Here is a 17427-nt window from a genome sequence, read left to right on the forward strand (position 1 = left end):
GAATAATCCTTTATGTAAAAGATTTGGATTTCCAAGCTATATTGTTAAGTCAAAAAATCAAAGCCAGATATGGACAGTATATAATATGCCACTATTTTTGTAAAGAGGAAAAAGAATGTACATTCAAAATATTTAATAACCAGCAAGGTAATATTAACATAGAAATCAATGCAGACACTTAAAATTCACAAATATTCCTACTTATTCTCTAACTATATATATTATAAAACTGCTTATCCCAAGTGATATGAATTGTACTGCAAATTGTTCAAAAAATTAATAATTTCCAAATAATTTATTGATGCTTTTTGATATTCTGCTCTGATCTTTTGACACAGCTGAATCTAGCTAAATGCTGCCCTAGCCATGAGCTCACATGAAGAGCTGCACCAAATGACTTCCCCATTAAACTGATAATCATTAGGGAACTTGTTCTCATTAAGTAAAAAATTTTTCTTAGTAGTAATTATATTATTTATGGCGCTAAAATATGCAATTTTATTAAACCCCGGTCAAATAAATTAGGCTTTATAAAATGCCTTTTGTTTTAGACCTTATTTCCCATTCCAACTTTCCACTCCCTCAGCCTCCCTCTATGATTTTTTAATGAAAAGAGCATTATCCAACATTTAATTTGTCAAGGACAAGTGAGGATAGGAGCGATTCACAAGTGCCCCTCTGTCTTCAGTTTTATGCCTAAGGGAGAGGCCCCACGCAGTCTGTGTCACAATCAGCATACTTCTCCGGGAGGCAAGAAATAATTAAATTCACCACTAGACCAACTATAACGTGGTCCAAACATCTCCGTCACTTCAGAGTGGGGGGGTGGAGGGGGCGCAGGCAGCAGGGAGAAGACATTTTAAAATAACAACTCATACGTTCACCTCTACTGTACGCTACTGTATACTGTGCGTAATATTTATGATAGATCTGTTCCTCTTTAGCTTATGAAAAAAGATTACAGTTACCTGCCTAAACAGAAGAAAACCCCTAAATTTTAACTTACGGCACGAGAAACAATGTTTGTCGGTTTTCTTTTTCAAAAAGAGTCAGTAGAGGGCGCTCGACACGGGTGCTTTGGGAAACAGTTTAACTTCATTTTTCGCATCCAAGCCGTTCCTCTCCACCAACAGTGCCTAGCAATGAAGACTGCTGGAGAAGAAGCCACAATCCCTGTCCTCACACGTTTGCTAAAGAGATTGTCCACGCCGGGGAGAACGGCTCCAACAGTCCTAGTCCGGGTGCGAACTCCTTTTTGACAAGCGACCGTGCATCACTTTACACACACGGCGCCCGTGACAGGCAGGAAGGGACTGGGGTGTGGCCAGTACTAAAGTGGGTGTCCCGGAGCACAGGGCAGAGAATGCAGCTACAGGCCACCCGTGGACGCCGCACCAAGTGCAGGAGAACGGAAGGATGAGGGGACCTTCTGGGTACCGCGAAGGAGGCCACGCCAGCCTCCCCTCGCAGCCCCGCCCGGAGACCCCTTCCGCGCAGGCGCGTTGCGGGGGAGGGATGGCAAGGCGGCGTAGGGTTGGAAGAACAAAAACCTTCCCGGCACCGATTCCGCATCCCTTCCCAGGCCTTCCTACCCCGACTCCGTCGCCTCCTCCCTCAGCGGCCGCCAGGTCAGGGCTTTAGGAACCATCTAGGCCGAACGCCCAGGATAAGACACCATCTCAGTCCCCACCACTGGCGACCAGGCACACGTTCAACTCCTGCGAAGAGTGGAGACTAGGCTTTTCTCAATCCACACACTCACCTCTTTTGAGTCTTCTCCGCCATGGTTTGGCCCCTGTCTCCAATTGGAGCGGAGATCGACACAACCGCCTGGGTAAAGCGATGATCTCTGCAAGCGATTGGAGAGCCTGGCCGGATTGGCAGCAGGCGGAGCCGGGGTGGGCGGGGCTGGAGGGCGGGCGGGGGGGGGGGTCGGCGCGGCTTCGCGGGGGGTCCTCTACTCGGGTGGGCCGCATTGTGCAAGGTAGCGGTGCATGGCCACCCGCTCATGTTAGTGCAGTCCAGGGACCGAGAAACTCGTATTTAAAGCAGCTGTTTAGTCCAATCCAATGCACATCATTATGACCTCACTATACCCTACCGTTCGTTTTTAGCCTCTTCGGTCTCTAGGATTCCTCCTGCTTGCCTTGGGCCCTTTTCCCCATTCAGTGTGAGCTCATCTCGTCTTGGGTGAGCGCGTCATTCCCATAAATTAAGTACCCTCTATCTGCTGGCTTTCTCAGGTTAATATCTGTAGTTCTGTCCTCTTTGCCGAGCTTCACACCTGGTTATTCGATTGCCTGCTTGACATCTCCCCTTAGGCGCCTCAAAGTCTTATCAAACCTTCAAAGTCCAGAACAGAGGTTTCGATTTACACCCTCGCCCTCTCTGCATTTCAGTAAAGGAATCCACCATTCACCCAGTTGCTCAAGCCAGAAACTCGAGTCATCCTAGGCATAGTTCACCGGCAAGTTCTGCTGGTCCTACATCTGGAGTCTCATTCTTCCACTTTGCATCATTTACTCTATCATCTCTCTAATCTAATCCCAGCCGCCATCTCTCCTCTGTTGTCTGCTCCTTCCACCCTTGACCTCTAAATTCACGCTCCCATCCCTGCCCCTCACCCCCCATCCAAGCCGTTCTCCTCTAGCAAAAATCGTCCTTTAAAAACCAAATCCAGTTATTTTACTTCCTATTCCTTTTTTTTTTTAAGATTTTATTTTTTGCTTATCTCCCCAAAGCCCCCAGTACATAGTTGTGTATTCTTAGTTGTGGGTCACTCTAGTTGTGGCACGTGGGACGCCACCTCAGCGTGGCCTGATGAGCAGTGCCACGTCCGCGCCCAGGATTCGAACCCACGAAACACTGGGCCGCCTGCAGTGGAGCGCGCGAACTTAACCACTCAGCCACGGGGCCAGCCCCTGCTTCCTATTCCTTTTAAAACCCAAACTCCTTTTCATAACCTATCTCTGGGCTAGATCCAGCCCCTGCCTACTTGTCTCTTCTTTAATTTCCTGTTCCTCTTTCTCTAATCACACTTCCATTCTCCAAGAAGCCAAGCTGACTCTACGCCCCAAACTGCTTCCACCTGCCGTCCGCCCCGCCCCCCCGCTTCTGACTCTCTAAGTCTCAAATTCACATACTCAGTGTATCATTCAGTCAGGGTTCAACCAGAGAAACAGAACCACCAAGAGATGTATATTGTGAGGTTTATTGCAAGGAATTGGCTTACGTGATTGTGGGGGCTGGCTAGGCAAGACACCTGTAGGGCAGACTGGAACTCTCATGCAGGAATGAAGCTGCTGTTTTATAGAATTTTTTCTCCAGGGAAGCTCCTGTTCTACTCTTAAGGCCTTTTAACTGATTGAATCAGGCCCACCCAGATTATCTGGGGTAAGCTCCTTTCCTTAAAATCAACTGGTTATGGACTTTAATCACATCTACAAAATACCTTCACAACGGCACCTAGATTGGTGTTTGATTGAATAACTGGGGACTGCGGCCTAGCTAAGTTGATACAAAGAACTGACCATCACTCAGAGAAACCCTCTCTGACCACCCATCAGAAATAGGTCCCTCCTGCTATACTCCTGCCTGGTTTCCTTCCTGGGATAAGGGTGGCGACCAGCACCAGCTGTGCTTAATTATTTTACTATCTTCCCCAAAGACTGTACCATGAAAGCAAGGCCAGGTGAGTTTGTCCCTACTCTTTACTCAGCACTCACATCAGTACCTGACACGGAGTCGATACTAAAAAAAAAAAAAAGTTGTTGAATTAATGTATGGATGAATTGAGAACATTCTGCTATCCCCAAGCATGTAAACACCTATCTATTCTCAAGCAATTTTTCTGTCTAAATTAATTCGAAAGACTTCCATGGCATGTGGATTAGGGTTCTCCGAAGAAACAGGACCTATGGGAGATATTGATATAGGCATATACACACACATTTATTTTAAGGGGTTGGTTCATGTGGTTATGGGGGCGGCAAGTCTGAAATTTGTAGAAATAGACCCACAGGCTTAAAATTCAGGGAAGAGTTGGTCTTGTGGTCTCTAGTTCACAGTCTGCAGGCTGGAAACTCAGCCAGGGTTTCTGTGTTACAGTCTTGAGGTGGAATTTCTTCCTCTTTGAGAAACCTCAGTCTTTGCTCTTTAGGCCTTCAACTGATTGGGTGAGGCCCACTTACATTTTGGATAGTAATCTGTTTTACTCAAAGTCTACGGATTTAAATGTTAATCTCATCTAAAAAAAAAAGAAAACCTTCACAGCAACATCTAGACTCACGTTTGACCAAACATTTGGGCAGCCTAGCCTGAGTTGACACAAAATGAACCATCACTGCATGCTTATAAGAAGGACTATTTTATCAATATTGAGTATAGTGCCAAGGCCCAAAAGCTTTTCAGGGACCTATAGAATGTTTGAGACCTGAAAATAAAATGAACTGATTCCAAAAGGCAAAAAGAAAAGTACAAGTAGGAATTAATAAATATTTAATTCAATGACACAAAGCATAAATTTTTTTCATAACAAATTAACTGCAACTTAATTCTTCTGCACCTAGCAATTATAGTTAATGGGGGATGTGGCTGTATTTTAATATGTGTAATATGACGTGAGCTTATTCATTTCTTAGGGAGCCCTCTCCTCCCCGTTAACTGTTGTACTGTTTGTCTACGTCTTTGGGCCATTTGTGGCCCAGAATAAGCTATCCATCTGTTTGGAAACATCCTTCTGAAGCCAATTTAAGCATTTCTACTTCTCCACTTCTCTTGCTTTTTGAAAATCCCCTATCTCTGTGGATGATTACTTCTTTACTTATCTGCTACAGTACACACGTGATATACTGCACTTATAGTTCTTTAATGAAAGTATTTGTTGCCATTTCCATCTCCCTAGTAGGTTGAGAGTTACTTGAGGGCACGGGCCATGTCTTATATATCCTTATATATCTTTATATATCCTTATATTCCTAGTCCTTGGCACAGATCTATCATAAACTTGTAGCCCAATAACACTCATAATTTTTATTATTCAATTGTTTTGCCTTCAACTACATTCAGCCAACCAGCTTTATACTGCATGCTTTTACATCCTTTATCGAATCTTTGTAACAATTCTGTTGAGACAGGCATTATTGTATCTAAGTTTAAGATGAAGGAGCTCAGTCTCGGAGAGGTGAAGCAATATGTGCTCTGAGTTCCCCAGTTAACAGGAAGCTTTCTTTCAGGTTTTCTCTTCTGTGCAGAGCTGTCTCTCACTAAGAGGTAGTCCTTGCCCTTAAGATGCTTTTGTATCAAGCTATACTCTCCCCGTTCTTTGGTTAAGGCTGCTTGCTCTTGCATGTGTCTTTGGAGATGACAAACAGCTGGTCGGGGACAGCGCCGTGATGCGCGGGGCTCAGTAGCTGGACTCTACTATCCAAGAGATGGCCTGTTGATCTTGCCTTGCCTCTGGGCAGTGTCTCCTGTATTTCTTGCCCACATCCCAAAGAAAATTTCTCTTTAAGCAATTTCCTCTCTACACTTTTGCTTCCACAAAACCTTTTTAACTTTAACAAGTGTTTATGAGTACATAGTATGTGCCCAGTGCCGTTCTAAGTGCTGAGGATACACCAATAAACAGAAATTCCCTCTCTTGGAGAGCTCCCACTATAGCAGGGGATGGGCAATACACAAATTGAGGAATAGACATACAAGGAGTGGTGACAGATACTATGGAAAAAAGAAAAAGAAATAGCACAAGGAGGGCAGTGGTGGTTGGGAGGGGAATCTTCTTCCTCTTTGAGAACCTGCCTCCTTTCCTCATGCCCACATTCTTGTCCCACCTCCCCAGTCCAGTGACTTGTCTGTCCACAACTGGAAAATGAGATTTTTCATTAACTTAGTGAAGAAAATATGACAGTCCGATGACTGGAGAGGCAAATAACGTGGTGGGTAAAGTAAACAAAACCAGAACTTCTGAAAGCGATGTTTTTCCTACATTGTTAAGTGATATAACCCCAAAATGCGTTTTGGTTTCCATAGTGCAGTTCCCTTTATCAGAAAGCCAACTTGTATGCTGCTTATCTCCCGTGCTGTGTTTGCCTTTTGCTCACCCAGACCTTCCTAAACCGTATAAAACAATCAAGGGGAGCCTGGTTGAGGTTTCTCTTGCAGGAAGACACTGGTTACAGACCCTGGAGAGGACAGTGTCTTCTGTTCCAGTTCATGATGGGTTGGCTTCAGCTGTTCCTTCTCCATCCTGTATCACTTTATCAAGGGGCCGCTTTTCCTTTTGCACTTCTATTTAATTACCTTTGCACTATGGATTCATTTTCCACTCATGCCAGGTAGGTTTGATGGCTAATTTTGCTCTTGCATCTATGACTACCATTGTAAGTCGAAAAACATAGACTGGAGTGCAGATGTGAATATTAAATATTAATCACACTGGTTGTTTTTAAGTTATTGTCACTGCCGCTGACTATTGATTGCTGGATCATGAATATCTCTAATAGAGTGAAACGGAACTGGAAATTGACATCACGTCTGTACTTACTCAGAGTTTGGTAGGTTTCCATTAAGTGAAAAAAGGATAAAAATAAACTCGGGAGAAATTAATGTTGAGGTGGTACAGGAATACCCCAAATGGATCCATCTATACACCACCATATGTCCTGGATGTTCTTGAACAGTCCTGATTTCATGGAATTTTATCATTTCCAATAAAATTAAATTCTATTAAATCTATAACTAAATGGGATTTTTAAAAATGCCTTTGTATGACTTCTCAGAGAAATGAAATAGGTCAAAACAAATTTTGTTAGATTAGTTATATCTCAGCCTGGGGTTCAAAAATTATTGTTGCTACAGATTTGATAACTTGATTGAACTGATTTTTTTTTTTATAGCTAATAAACTCAATACATTAGGGACAGTCCCTAGTTTTAAAAAAGTTTTGTGGAATATCCTTTCATAATGTGAAAATGCATTGCCAAAGGGCTACTTCCTAATAATTCCCTTATCTTGGAAATTAGGATTTTTATATATTGGGGATTCTTATGTAAAATCTAGCTGTGTCTAATGTTCCATTAGGATTGCTGAGTTTGGTTAAACTGTGGTGTGTTGCTGTATGTTCACAACTGGTTGATGGCCTTTAGCTTCGTTTAAGCAGTTGTAAAAAAAGTTTCCTAATGAGAAAGAATCACAAACAGTAAAGCAAAACGTGCAAAAATCAGGGTTAATTCCCATGGATTAAGGTTGCTGACTTTGGAGCCAGCCCCGGTGGTCTAGTGGTGAAGATTCGGCGCTCTCACTGCTGCGGCCCGAGTTTGTTTCCCAGTCTTGGCGCCACACCACCCATCTGTCAGCTGTCATACTGTGGCAACGGTTCACATAGAGAACTAAACTAACAACTAGGATACACAACCATGCACTGGAGCTTTAAAAAAAAAAAAAAAGATTGCTGGCTTTGGAGACAGCCTGGCGAGTCCTGAGTCTCTCATGTCTTGAGCATCCTTGTGTATGTGAATAAACACTCTCCAAGTTTATCTGTAAAATGGAAATAATAATGCCTATTTCATGGGGCTATTTTAAGAATTAAATAAAGATATTTCTTAGAAAAGGCTTATTAGCACAATGCCTATTGTAAGCATCCATAAATCATGCATCCTACATTGTGCATGTATACACATTTTAATGTTTGCAAATCCCCAGGGCATTTGCCTCTGGCTGGAGGGTTACTTCAGGCTTCCACTTCTGCTGTTTAAGGGTAAGTGTTCCCCCTTATTTTCCCATGGCAGGGAAGTGAAGGCTCGGACCACAGAGTTAACTGGGGTGGCTGGCTCAAAGAGAAGCACAGGGATGTCCCAGAGCCTGTGGAATAGATTGTCACACTGAGGCGCCTACCAGTCTCCCCAAGAAAGTAGTTCTTGCCAACACATTCATGTCACTATGCCACAGAGCCATGATATATGCCTGCCTTGTGACGGTCGAGAGGACGTAGGCCTCTTTGACTCAATTTTCCTGTCCTTGAGTCCTTGTTTCATATCTTTCCTGACCTCTTCGTTCAGATTTATTAATTTGGCACCAATTAAAAAAACAAACGGACCTCCACATGCTGTGGAAAGAAGACCCAAGTCCTCATAATGTGAACTTGCCCAGGTCTCTGCAGATCCCCAGGGCATCTTCTGGCTTCCGAGGGAGGAGGGCTCCACAAACCAGTTCACTGATGTGGGTATTTTACAACCTTAAAAAACCCCACTGACTCATAAAATCCTAGAGTGCAATAGAGAAGATTAAGGGCAGATGTAAAGATTTTCTAATTGAGTTTTCCAACACTTACCAAAAGGAGGCATTGGGTCCCCTTTCTCCCTCTCTTACTCTCTTCAGTGGTTCAGGGCAGTACAACCCCGTGAAAAGGAAAAGAGACCCATCTCAATGAAATGATGTCTAGAGAGCTCTCCTAGGTCCTCAATACTGGATCCACGTGACTTTTCAGTCAGGCAGCATACCACTAGCTTTTTAAGATGTCCCTACTAGGAAGCCTTCTGGACCTGTCACCCACAGGATTGGCAGGGGCACGTATTGTTCCCATTTGAATGGCCAACATTAAAGAGCGGTTTCCAGGGTCACTAAGGCGGGAATCGAGATTTGTCTCCTGTGGACGTCATTTACAATGGACTCCGGCTCTTTGTCCCATGGTTCTATCCTTCAGAACAACAAAAGGAAGACTTTGCAGTGATAACGGGATGATTTCTTTAGTCTAAGTTACGTGGGGACTACCTCTGTTGGGTTATCCAGAATAATGACATCTGAAGTGACTCATTTGTCACACTGTTCTAAGTCAGTCTCACGGGCTGTCTTTTTCTTCCAGGTACCTCTTTCTGCTGGCAGGAGGAGGCGCCCTGGCCTTGGCCGCTATGGGTCCCTTTGCTGTGCTTGTCTTCATCCCTGCGATATGTGCTGTGTTTCTGATCTGCTTGCTCAGCCCACAGGAAGTCCACAGGCAGACTTTCTGCTTTCAGATGAGCTGGCAGACGCTGTGTCACCTGGGTCTGCACTATACTGAGTATTATCTGCAAGAACTTCCTTCCACGAGGTAAAGCAGCCAGCTCATTTGGTTGGACTGAGTTGACCCAGGGTTTGCTTGGTGATCGTGGAGGGAACCTGGCTGTTGAGTTTGAATCAGAATTCTCCCACCTGTGAGCAGTGTGCCCTTGAGCAAGTCACTTAACCTCTCTCAGCCTCAGTTTCTTTTTCTGAAAAAAAGTGTGTGTGTGTGTATAACAATACTTATCTGGCAAGACTCTTAGGTTAGAAATAATGACTATAAATGTAATTATATGACTACTAATAACCACTATATGTTGCCTGTACGGTAGCACAGTGTCTGGCTCTTGGCTGTAATTAGTGTTGTCCCTGAGAAGGGGGGTGAACCAGGAGTCCCAGGGCTGCAGCTGAGGCCTGCCTGGATGTGACTCAGTGCAGTTTGCTCACCTCAGTGTGGGTGGTTCAGACACAGAGCCAGCAGCCTTCCCTCGCCTTCAGCGGGACAGGGAAAGTATAAATCTACTGTAAACCTTTGCTGCCTTCCCATGGCACCTGCTGTGCAAGAGTTTTACTTTCACTGAGACTCAGCTGTTCCCTCGGAAGAAGGGTAGTCACCCAAACTAGGAGAAAAAAAAAATCAGGTGCTAGTTAGAGTCTAGAGAAGTGTTTTCATAGTCAGTGAGATCACCAAGATTAGGGGGAAACAGGTATCTCTGTGGCCTTGAGGCCTCTTGTTCCTGGCTCCCTCTGTCATCAGTTGGCATGGGTCCATGGCCCCTCAGAGAACTGGGGCTGTGGCCTGTCGAGGTGGGTCACCTGATTCTAGCCTGCCATTGGTTCACTCACTCTGCCATCCCTACCACACCCGGAATCCTGTTCTTTATTCTAACTGTTTCCCTAAAGGCTTCAGGGCTTGCTTGTCTGAAGAGAAGGCAAGATGGCAGGTGGGTAGGGAGAACTGACTGGGTGAATTAGGGTTTCAGTGGGAAGCCGAGACCTGATAGGGGCTGGAGGAGTAGGTTGAACAGGATCTGGCCCGATGGGAGGAAGGCTGAGCCAGAGCTGAAACGGGAAGATGTATTAGTTTGCTCTGGCTGTCCCATAACAAAGTACCGTGGACCTGGTGGCTTAAACAACAGAAATTCACTTCCTCTGGAGGCTGGAAGTCCAAGATGGAGGCGTTGGTGGTTCTGTTTCTTCTGAGTCCTCTCCCCTGGGCTTGTAGATGACCATCTTCTCCCTGTGCTTTCAAATGGTCTTCCCTCTGTGTATGTGTCTGAGTCTTAATCTCCTCTCCTTCTAAGGACACCAGCCATATTTGATGAGGGCCCAGCCTAAAGACCTCACTTTAACTTAATTACCTTGGACTCTGTCTCCAAATACAGTCACCTTCTGAGGTACTGTAGGTTAGGACTTCGACATATGAATGGGGTCGGGGGACGACACATTCGGCCCATAACAGAAGGTAAGTGAACAGGGGTTGGTGGCATTCGGAGGCTGCTTTGCTTACTGTTAGGATTTAAGTCAAGTGAGGAGGTCAGTCGTCCTTAAATCCTCAGATACACTGATAGAACGGCAGCGGTTGGGGACAGTGCTGTTTTCTCTCCGCAGGACAGCATTCCTGATTGTAGAGTGCGTCCCTGTAATTTTCATTGATTTTCTCCGCAATAATCTTGCCAGCAGGATCTTCTCTCCTCTGTGATGGTGAAGCAGGAATAGCTCGGGCAATTGGTTAAGAACACACCCCAAAATCCTAATGACTCAGCTCACACCTTGAACCTGTAGTTTGACCATTCCTCAGCCAAATCCCAAAGCCTGCAGAATCTTCGTCCGGGACTGGTTCATGCTTACATTCTCCAACTTCCCATAATCTCTTCATGACTAAGTTTTTGTTTCTTCTATGGCAAATTTCTCCAAGGTCCTTGATCCTAATCTTTATAAGCCATTCTTAGAAATGTCGTCATCAGTATTTCCCCACAATACTCCTCCTCATTCTTTCATTTGCCTCTCTGACTAATGATTAATTTCCCCATTTGCCTTTTGATCCTGCCCAGAGTGGCTTCTGGTTCTGAATTAATCCAAGAGTCTTTGTAGGGTGCTGCAGGCCATGAGATTGGTCTTAGTTGTTCAGAGCCACCCATTTGTTGTGGGGTCATGTGTGAGGGACTGGAATGGGATAAAATAAATATGGAATGTTTTTACCTTAAAAAAAAAATCTCTTTCAGGTTCTGCCTCGCTCTTTCTTCCCTCATGCTCTTGACCCAGAGGGTCACATCCCTCTCTCTGGACATTTGTGAAGGGAAACTGGCAGCAGCATCAGGAGGCACCAGGAGCAGAAGCTCTTTGTCTGAGCATCTGTGTAAGGCACTGCCCTATTTCAGCTACTTGCTTTTTTTTCCTGCTCTCCTAGGAGGCCCTCTGTGTTCCTTCCAGAGATTTCAGGCCCGTGTTCAAGGGCCCAGCAACTTGTGTCCCAGGCACCCTTTCAGGGCTCTGACCTGGAGGGGTCTGCAGATTCTGGGACTAGAGTGCCTAAAGGTCGTCATGAGGGCAGTGGTGAGAGCAGGAGCAGGACTGACCGACTGCCGGCAACTCCAGTGCATCTATGTCATGTGGTCCACAGCCGGGCTCTTCAAACTCACCTACTACTCCCACTGGATCCTGGATGACTCCCTCCTGTGTGCAGCGGGCTTTGGATCTGAGTTTGGGCAGAGCCCTGGTGAGGACGGATACATCCCTGATGCAGACATTTGGACACTGGAAACAACCCACAGGATATCCCTGTTTGCGAGAAAGTGGAACCAAAGCACAGCTCGGTGGCTCAGACGCCTCGTATTTCAGCACAGCAGGGTCTGGCCGTTGTTGCAGACATTTGCATTCTCTGCCTGGTGGCATGGGCTCCATCCAGGACAGGTGTTTGGTTTCCTCTGCTGGGCTGTGATGGTGGAAGCTGACTACCTGATTCACACCTTTGCCAAATTGTTTATCAGATCCTGGCCGATGAAGCTGCTCTATAGAACTCTGACCTGGGCCCACACCCAGCTCATCATTGCCTACATAATGCTGGCCGTGGAGGTCAGGAGCCTCTCCTCTCTCTGGCTGCTGTGTAATTCTTACAACAGTGTCTTTCCCATGGTGTATTGTATTTTGCTTTTGCTATTAGCAAAGAGAAAGCACACATTTAACTGACATCTTTCCCTGGCCTTCAACTTATATATCCATGAAACAGAGTTTAGAAAATGCCAGACAGTGCATTGATGATGCGTATGTTTCAACTTTTCCATAATAAAAGCGTTTTCAAAGTCCAGGATGTATATACCTGATGACTTGCCATAGAAGTTTGTATATCTACTTTAACAAGCCTTTATTCTGGTACTGAGAATCCAAAAAACACAAAGACCTGGTTTCTGCCCTTGGGGTTTACATTTAGGTGTGGAAGCAAACTTTAAGTACAGTGATACATAAAAACATAGCATACTATGAACCAAATGGCAAATGGTTTATACGTGGACATCCAAAAATTGAGTGTCCCTTTGGTCCCCTTGATCCTGGATGGGAGTTTAGCAAGACAAAAACGACAACAAAACAAAACCTAAATCATATTATCATGTTGGTTTGTTACATGAACTAGAGGCCCATCCCTATCCACAATTTGAAAAATTTGCTCTAAAAATGGAAAGGCTCATATTATCTCCGAGATATGTTAATAAACTGAAAATCCGGCTAAGACTTGATAACCACTTATATAACTGTTGAATAAAAAACTGACTCATGAACTATGTCACATGAAAACACCAATAACAAGAAGTAAACACTGCTTTAGTACAACTTTAAGGGTCTGCTTCCTTTTTCTTGGCATATCCTAAATAACTCCCTTTGTTTCTTTGTCTGTTAGGATTTAAAATACACCAAGAGAAAGATGTTGGGACCTCCAAGTTATAGGGAAGCAGTGTCAATTAAGTAGCACTGTCACAGTGCTACCACATCTGCGGGCCATCTGGACTATTATGTAATTACTATTTTTCTTTAAATCAACTTTAACTCAACTTACTTTTAAAAACTTACCCTCTTTCTAAGCAATGGCATTGGTGAAAATTTGCTTTGGCGTACTAATTATGTTTTATTCTGGTAGTCACTAAAAGAAACATATACTTGTTTATATGAAAAATGTTTATTTGTGTCCTGCTTAAAATTATCTGCTTACCCTGGGGTTACAACCATCCCACCGTAGGAAGCGTTGTACAAGTAACTAAGCTTCCAAAACCCATCATTTGTATCCTTCTCAAAATATAAAATTGCAAATAAGCTTTTAACCTTTGAACCCTGACAAAGATACTACTAAGTTAGAAGTTACAGATCACTTTGAAAGTTATAGGCCAATATCGCTCATTAAGACAAACAGCCCAATCGTAGCACACAGAATGTAACATAGCCAGCAGCAAGGGCCTCGATGAGCAGACGGCATGAATTTGCAATGGCCTTAACCAGCACGGTTCTGTACTTCCACTTAGTGCTCTCAATAGCCCAGAAGAGACAGCGTGGACAAATGCGGTTTCCCAGGATTGGGGACAGTCAAGGGGGAAACACTACACAGCCAAGGGGGTATTAAATGACTCTAAAACCATTACAAACATGTCTCTGAAATGATGCTCCTTAGAATCCAGCCCAGAGAGGCAAGTGGGGTGGTGGTGGTGTTCTAAGTTGGGAGAAAATTTAAATAATCACTGCATTATTATAGAAAAAAGTGTTCAATTAGGAGAATTATTAAGCAAATTAAGCAATTAAACAAATGATGATGGACTATTACAGAGCTATTAAAGATGAATGCTTTTTAGAGAGGTGTTTTTGGGGAGCTGGCTACGTGGATGCATGTGTTCAGTTTATGAAAGTCCCTCAAACTGTACACTTAAGACATGCACAAGTTTCTGTATACATGTTGCATTTCAATAATTTTTAAGTGAGTGCTTTTAACGATTAGGGAAACTCTTATGATAGGATATTCAATTTAAAAAAGAAGTTGGTTAATAAAGTCTTTTAAAGTGCAATTCAGTCTTTAGATCGATCTCCCTATTGATGGCCAGGGGCCATTCCTGCTCCTCTCATTGGTTAAACCAGACGTCTACTTCCTTCCCTTTCTATTTGCATCCTATAGGAAGGGTTTCTTTCAGCTGGACATTATAAAGAACAAAGTGATTTGAGGGAGTTAATCTAAGAAAAAAAGTCAGAGCCCGAGATGTAGACCAGGGAGCCATCTGTCTGCCCAGAGGAGATCCTGGGGTCCACAGAGGGCAGAGCACAGGGAGACCGTGTCTTCTTCTAGTCCTCATTTCCTTCGTTAGGACTTAACTTTCAGTTTCTGGCTCTTGCCCCAGCTGCAAGGTGAGCAACTGGCAACTTTAGTTTCCTTTTCCTTCAGTTACTGATTCTGTCACTCCCAAGACCCTGCCCCTTGCCTCCCAAATTCAGTTTGACACGTGACTGGTGGCACCTGCTTGTTAACCTCTCTCATGATTAATCTCATGGCTCTGACTTTGTTTCCAGAACTGGATTTGATGTTTTCCTTCTCTTGTTTGAGAAGTGGCCCCCAGGCCGCCCCTGCTTTCTGCCTTGTTCTGGCCTGTTTGTTGGCCCAAGCAGGATAGCATTTTGTTAAATCATGCTTATCCCCTACAAATGCAAGGAAGGGGCCAGCAACGTCTGTCCCGTAGGCAGCAGCCCTGGACAAGTGAACTCGATTCTGTGGGCCAAGTACTAGAGCTAAGTTACGCATGGCATCAGCCCCAGTGGGCATACACCTCCTGACCCCTGGCCTCCCAACCTTTTATCAGCCAAATTACTCTGAAGGGTTTGGTAGGAGCCCTTACAGACCAGGAGGTCTCATCCAGTTGTTTGAAAGTATTATGTGCGATTCCGGTGATTAAGAAATCCTGAAAAATGGGATAAGCCATGATAACTGAAAAGCTTGTTTGTTGCAGGAGTGCGGGTGGGGAGGATCATGTATACTTAGTCCTCTGGAAGCGCGAGTCATGGCACTCTGGCAGCGTTTATGAGATAATCAGCAGGCCTTCTTGGTTAAGTTGAAGTGCTGCAATGAATGACCAGGAGCAAGGTGGCTATGGCATTTCCAAGAGACACTGAGGCTGACAGAGTGACTCGTGTCTGCAATATATTTTATGAGACTTGATTGTTAAAATGTTTTTTTGTCTTGTTTTGAAGAATTTATCTACTTGTATGAGAAGAGAACTGCTTAGCAGTACAGAGAACTGGTAGGAAACATGGTAATAACAGCTAACACTTAACACTATCACTGTGAGCCCTCTGCGTGTCACATTTAAACCTTACAACTACCTTGTGAAGTAGGTACTATTATCCTCATTTGACAGATGTGGAAATGAAACAGAGGTTAAATAACTCAGTTGAGGTTACACATCTAGTCTAAGAGCTAGAAGTCCAGCAGTCTGAGCCCAGAGGCCACAGAGTAACCACTATGCCAAGATGCGTGCCACAATGTCAACCCTCAAGGAATCTATAAAGTAGTTACAAGGTTATAAAGTGTCACAAGTCTCAATAGTATTGTTTTGCCTGGTAACGGTTTTAAACAAGGCAAATGATGGTAACAAACATATGAAGAACCAGTAGTTGGGATATGTGGTCCAGACCTTGGTTATTTTTTCCCAATTCTCCCTCACTACTTCTTCACCCCCCATCCTCTGACATGGATAATCAAAAACTTGGTCGTCATCCTCAACTCTTCTTTCTCCCACACAGTTCATCAGCAAATCTGCTTGGTCATTCCTTTAAAATATACCCTACATCTCAGCATCTCTCACATCTCCATTGTCTCTGGGATCCAGAGATCACGGTGTCAGAAGCAAGAAGCTCCTGTTACCACTTTTGCTGCCCCAACTGCTCCCTGAAGGTCAGGAAGCTGAAGGACCAACACCAGAGCCCTGCTCCCGACACTCACTCACCCCTGCCTGCTAGCGGACCGCCAGCTGGAGCAGAACGAGGTATATCCCTCCACCTCACTTCTGCTCCCCAAATCTTCTCCTCCTATGAACCCCCATACTTCTCTTTTGGCATGTATAGGAATCAGCTTCGATTCATTTTTGTGTCTCTGTCTTATCTTACTAGATTGCTAGTTCAGAGAGGGACTACATGTTCCCATTGTTTTTTCTATTCCCCAAAGTATCTAGAATGCTGTCGTGTAGCATATAACTGCAAATGGGAACAAAGAACTTTTCTAGATGAAAAGCTGGAACCAAACATAAGAGTTTCAGCATAAGCATCTCAGTGACATAGCCAAGGTGAAGGACAGAGGTGTGAACACCAGACCATTTCTACCTAATTAGTTGGACACTCCTCAGTGTGTAGAAAGTTTTTTTTTTCTTCTAAATAATTTATTTTTTGAAGACACTGTTTTAAGAATTGGACTGTGAAAATATCACTAGGCCATTTTTAAAGTCATTTCTAGTATGGAGTATGGCTTAAAACCATCTTTCTTTAATCCTTAGGAGATGTGGGGGAATTGGAATTTGTCACCTGAAAATGTGTCTCTTTGGCTTATTTTGAAGACTCAGAAAGAAACATTGACCTCCCCCACTAATTGCCTAAAAGAATTTAAGATAGAAGGCCTATTCTAGGAAGGAGCTAATATCATAAATAACTATAGTATAATATAAACTAAGCATGGTAGGCAAGGAGGAACCTAGCAAGGCCCATTTGATCAAAATCCTCCCCACGTCCCATTGTCTTTGAAAAGTATGGCAAACATTTATTTACCAAAAATTTGCTTTTCCATCTCCATGTGAATTGCCTTCCCCCCTCTGAAGACCAAAACTACTACCCCCAACATCCTCCTTTGTCTTTAGCTGAAGATGGTATTTAAGGTGGTGGCTTCAGCCATTTTGGTGAGTTACTCAGTTTTCCTGGGTTTCCCCTATGTAAACTTGTTATTAAATTTGATGTTCTCCTGTTATTCTGTCTCATGTCAATTTAATTCTTAGACCAGCCAGGAGAACCTAGCAAGTAGAGGAATATTTCTTCCTCCTCTACAAGCCTAATATCCTCTTCTTCACTGCTATACTCATAACTAGGTTTTAGAGCTGATTCTAACCTATGTTTTGGGAGTTGGTGATTTAGATTATGACAAAAATAAACTAAAATCCATCCATCTTAGTTTAATCCTAGGAAGTTGTTCAATTGTGAACACTTTAGAAACAATTCTCAAATGTTCTGTGTAAGTGTACCTAGCTTTCAGGAAAACATCTGTCTTAATTTGGGGAGGTTCACAGATCTATGCCAGTTCATTGGCTTTTATGTCATAGTTCTATTTACATAATATTAAACAATAAATTGATCTGCCAAGAGAAAAAGATTATTTCTGATACT

General features: G+C 43.8%; 2 protein-coding genes across 5 annotated transcripts in view; one reads left to right on the plus strand and one right to left on the minus strand.

Moving 5' to 3' along the window:
- Nucleotides 1-2013, minus strand: part of DCTN6 (dynactin subunit 6) — a 22879-nt gene extending 20866 nt beyond the window's left edge. Inside the window, exon 1 of one of the 2 annotated variants that reach the window (XM_070252717.1) lies at nucleotides 1763-2013. In XM_070252717.1, coding sequence (XP_070108818.1) covers nucleotides 1763-1976 — 214 coding nt within the window. In that variant the 5' untranslated portion in view covers nucleotides 1977-2013. The remainder of the gene's footprint in view (nucleotides 1-1762) is intronic. The other variant, NM_001309312.1, reaches the window with a different exon arrangement.
- MBOAT4 (membrane bound O-acyltransferase domain containing 4) overlaps nucleotides 1-13204 on the plus strand; it is an 18398-nt gene extending 5194 nt beyond the window's left edge. The window contains exons 1-3 of one of the 3 annotated variants that reach the window (XM_070252743.1): nucleotides 839-1834; nucleotides 8861-9085; nucleotides 11262-13204. In XM_070252743.1, the coding sequence (XP_070108844.1) occupies nucleotides 8907-9085; nucleotides 11262-12225 (1143 nt within the window). In that variant the 5' untranslated portion in view covers nucleotides 839-1834; nucleotides 8861-8906 and the 3' untranslated portion in view covers nucleotides 12226-13204. Of the gene's footprint in view, nucleotides 1-838; nucleotides 1835-6076; nucleotides 6336-8860; nucleotides 9086-11261 lie in introns of those variants that run through there. The other 2 variants (XM_001494172.6, XM_070252744.1) reach the window with 2 other exon arrangements.
- The last annotated feature ends 4223 nt before the right edge of the window (nucleotides 13205-17427 follow it).

Source organism: Equus caballus, chromosome 27, assembly GCF_041296265.1.
Source record: "Equus caballus isolate H_3958 breed thoroughbred chromosome 27, TB-T2T, whole genome shotgun sequence".
Lineage (NCBI taxonomy): Eukaryota > Metazoa > Chordata > Mammalia > Perissodactyla > Equidae > Equus > Equus caballus.